The 4400-nt window shown below is 49.7% G+C and overlaps 1 protein-coding gene and 1 pseudogene across 1 annotated transcript; one reads left to right on the forward strand and one right to left on the reverse strand.

The window, feature by feature from the left end:
• The first annotated feature begins 300 nt into the window (after positions 1–300).
• On the forward strand, positions 301–1173 carry LOC106002053. Its single transcript, XM_013036978.1, has one exon. It carries the CDS (start codon positions 580–582, stop codon positions 1171–1173), a length of 594 nt encoding a protein of 197 aa, XP_012892432.1. The 5' UTR covers positions 301–579.
• A 1901-nt stretch (positions 1174–3074) lies between these two features.
• Positions 3075–3853, reverse strand: LOC106002054 (annotated as a pseudogene).
• Between the last annotated feature and the right edge of the window lie 547 nt (positions 3854–4400).

A 4400-nucleotide genomic window follows, 5' to 3' on the forward strand; every position in this document is an offset into this window, starting at 1 on the left:
CGCACCCGGGTCCGCAGCCCAGTCCGCCTGCGGACCCCAACCCTCGGCCCCGGCGGCCGCCGCTTCGTCGTCACTACTGTTACTCGGCGCGTTCCCCATGGGGCCTGGGTCTGGGCGCTGCGCTCCGCCGCCGCCGCCGCCGCCCGGCCTCGACCTGTCAACCTCCGACAGCTCCGGCGGGCGGGGATTCGGAGGGGCGGCGGCGACGGCGGCGACTTCCGGCTTCCTGGCCGTCAAGCGAGCGCTGCCGTCGCGAAGGCGTTGTAAGTCGGCCACCGCCAGGTCACGACAGCTCGGCGCGGACGGCGGGACGGAAACCTTGGTTTCCAGGAACGCCGCACGTCACCTCACACCTTCCTCTGCCGCCATCTTTGTTGGGGCGGAGAATTGGAAGCCGAGCTCCTTCGCTGCTGCTCCGCTGGAGCCCTCTGTAGTTCATGAGCTATGCTGGAAAAAGCACGGGGAGCATAACCCGAGGCAGGGAGTGAGCTGGCGTCCACACTGAGCGCGCGGGGGAGGGGCTTCGGTTACGTCATTTCCTCTGGCTTCAGGAAGTGCGGTGTGCCTGCAGCCGTCCGCATGCGGAGGTTCTGCAGGCCCTCCCTGGCGTGGAGCCTGGCGGCAGCGGCGGCAGCAATAATGGTGGCGTGGCTGAGGGGCTGGTGTGGCGCCCGTGCTGACCTTCGTCTTTTTACCCCCGAGGAGCTGGCCCGCTACCGTGGCGGCCCTGGGGACCCGGGCCTGTACTTGGCCTTCCTCGGCCGCGTCTACGACGTGTCCTCGGGCCGGCGGCACTACGAGCCCGGGGCCCACTACAGCGGCTTCGCAGGTACCAGCCCGGTCGCCCATGCCGGGCCTCCTCCAGCCCAGTCCGGGAGCGTCGTTCGTTCATTCATTCATTCGTTTATCCGCTGCTTGCCGATCCCTCCCTTCCTCCCCTCCCTCCCCTCATTGTCAACAACGAACCAAGTAGCCAGGACTCAGCTATACCATCCTTCCGGCTTCTGGGGCGGGACTACAGCCAGCCGTTGCTCCCTGTACCCTCACTCCATGGCTGTGCTTGACTTTATGTCCAAAAAACGTTTGTCTCGTTGGTTACTCGTCCCCGCCTATGTGCCTTGTGCCAGACTTGCAGAGCCTGTGAGGTACAATTCCTGCGCACAATTGCAGTAATTTCAATTACTTTTAAATTCTCTGACCCAAAATAATCCTCCGACCCCCAATATTCCCCGAAAAGAATACATTTAATTTGAGTCATTATTGCTTCTAGTACAGATACACTTGTCTGACTTTTAAAAAGATTATAAACCGGGTACAGATAGCCCACGCCCGTAACGCTAGCTACTCCAAGAGACAGATCTGAGCCTAGGCAGGAAACTTAGCTCTAGTTAGCCATCAAAAAAAAAAAAAAAAAACCGAAGTGGGTGCTGAGAAGATGGCTCAGTGGTAGAGTGCTTGCCTTGCATGCATGAGGCCCTGGGTTCGATTCCTCAGCACCACATAAGCAGAAAAAGCCACAAGTGGCCCTGTGCCTCAAGTGGTAGAGTGCTAGCCTTGAGCTGAAGAGCTGAGGGACAGTGCTCAGGCCCAGAGTTCCGGCCCCACGACTGACCAAAAAAAAAAAAAAAAAGTACCCAGGAGTTGGATGCCAGTGGCTCACGTTTGTAGTACTAGCTACTCAGGCTGAAATCTGAGGAGCACCACAGTTCAAAGCCAGCCTGGGCTACAAGGTTAGTTTCAGTTAACCAATAGAAAGCCAGAAGTAGAGGTATAGTTTATGTGGTAGAGCACCAGTCTTGAGCCAAGTGAGAGACAGAGGCCCTGAGTTCAGGCCAGCATACACACATACAAAGTACCCAGGCAGCTAGATAGGAAATGTACTCATTACCTTACTCATGCAACTGTAACCCCTCTGTATAGTATTTTTAATGTTTTTATTGTAAAAATATTGTACAGAGGGTGAACAGTTACATGAGCAAGGTAATGAGTACATTTCCTATGAAGCATTGTTACCTCCTCCTTTGTTTTTCTTCTACCCTCCCTTCCCCCCCACCTCCACAACTACACTCCCCCATTTCCCCCCTCCCCCCTCCCTGTCTAAATTGTAAAGTTCATTTTTCAACATAGTGTCTTGAACAGCTCATTGTTACAGTGGGTCAACCTGTATCCCTATTTAAGCATTTTTTCCCTTCCCCTCCCCAAGCTAGAGAAGTGTATATACAAGATGCAGGGCACTGACATCAAATACAGTGAAAATAGGGGTTATATTGTAGGGGAGGGGGAGGAACATGCAAAGAAACAAAAAAAAATCACAAGGTACATTATAAATACGTTAGGAACAACAGCAAGCAAGAAAAACTACTTGTGTCCCTATCTTAGGGTTCATTTTGCTTAATCATCTTATTTGGCCATACGTACATAGCTTTTGACCTTTTCTGCTTGTCCCAGACATATACTAGTTATTGCAAATAAGGGAAACCATGGGATCTGTGTTTCTTTGGACCTGGCTTACTTCACTTAATATAATTTTTTTCCAAGTCTTTCTATTTCCTAACAAATGGGGCAGTGTCATTCTTTCTGATGGAGGCATAGAATTCCATTGTGTGTGTGTGTGTATCACATTTTCTTGATCCATTCATCTACTGAGGGGCATCTGGGTTGGTTCTATATCTTAGCAATGGTAAATAATGCTGGAATAAACATAGTTGTGCTGGTAGCTTTAGTATAGTCTTGTTTGTGATCATTTGGGTAAATGCCCAAAAGTGGGATTGCTGGGTCATAGGGAAGTTCTATGTGGAATCTTTTGAGGAACCTCCATAGTGTTTTCCAAAGTGGTTGAACAAGTTTACACTCCCACCAACAATACAGTAGGGTTCCCTTCTAGCCACATCCCCTCCAGCATCTGTGTTGTTAGAGTTCTTGATTATAGCCATTCTCACTGGGTGAGTTGGAATCTCAATGTTGTTTTGATTTGAATTTCTTTTATGGCTAGAGAGGTTGAGCATTTCTTCATACGTCTATTGGCCATTCTTATTTCCTCTTCAGAGAAGTTTCTCTTTAGGTATTTTTTTTTCCTGGCTACAAGTTTATTCAACACAAAACAATCTCCATCTTTACTGGGGTGGCTGACCACATCCACAACCAAATCCACCTCTAAACTGGAATTCAGTTGCTGACCCAGCCCCAGCCTCCGCTTTCTTGTCAGCACCGGGGGCACAGCACTCCGTCTGTAGGTGTCTCTGTCAGCTTCACCTTTTGTGAGTCTTGCAGGCTGTTTGCCCTCCAGACCTTTTGGCCGAGGCCTTCCAGTCTCAGGTGGCTGTGGTGCAAGGTAGCAGGTACAATCTCAGGGGGCAAGTGGAGGTAATCACGGAGATACTGGATACCCTCGTTGGTCAGATACCAATAAAAATGCCTCCAGGCAAACTGTTCCTTCACGTAGCCCCGAAACTTGAGAGAGTGCATGGCCTTCATGACGTGAAGGTTGGGCACATTCTTGTCTGCCAGTTCTGGGTGCTTGGGCATGTGGGCATCCTTCTTGGCCACCATAACCCCCTCATTAAAAAGGAGTTCATAAGGGGCTGGGAAGGTGGCTCAGTGGTAGAGTGCTTGCCTTGCATGCATGAGGCCCTGGGTTCAATTCCTCAGTACCACATAAACAGAAAAAGCCAGAAGTGGCACTGTGGCTCAAGTAGTAGAGTGCTATCCTTGAGCTGAAGAGCTGAGGGACAGTGCCCAGGCCCAGAGTTCAGGCCCAATGACCAACCAAAAAAAAAAAAGTTCATAAATGGCAATCCGGTTTTTCTTGGGCATCAACATCACGGTGGCTTCAGGGTCTGAGGCTGAGGCTGGAAAGTCTCTTTAAGTCTTTAACCCACTTGTTTATTAGGCAGCTGTTTCTTTGAGGGGGGATTTAAGTTTTTGAGTTCTAAGTATATTTTAGATATGAGAACCTTGTCCATTGTATGGCTAGTGAAGATCTCCCAATCCGTGGGCTTTCTATTGATCTTTCTAGCTATGTCCTTTGCCATGCAGAAGCTCTGTAGTTTCATGCAATCCCATTTGTCCAACCTTTCTTTGATTTGTTGTGTTTCTGGGTCTCTATTGAGAAAATTTTGGCCTGTGCCAAGGAGACCTAGGGTTTCTCCTATTACTTCCTGTAATGTTTTCAGGGTGTCTGCTTTGTCTTCGAGGTCTTTGATCCATTTGGAGTTGATTCTGGTGCAGAATAAGGATCCAACTTTAGTTTTCTACTCCTCTGTACAGTATTTTTACAATAAAAAAAATTTTAAAAAAGCACCCACTGGGCTGGGAAGGTGGCTCAGTGGTAGAGCACTTGCTTTGCATGCTCAAGACCCTGGGTTCGATTCCTCAGCACCACATAAGCAAACAGAAAAAAG

This window comes from Dipodomys ordii, unplaced genomic scaffold, assembly GCF_000151885.1.
Source record: "Dipodomys ordii isolate 6190 unplaced genomic scaffold, Dord_2.0 Scaffold2445, whole genome shotgun sequence".
In the NCBI taxonomy this organism is placed as follows: domain Eukaryota; kingdom Metazoa; phylum Chordata; class Mammalia; order Rodentia; family Heteromyidae; genus Dipodomys; species Dipodomys ordii.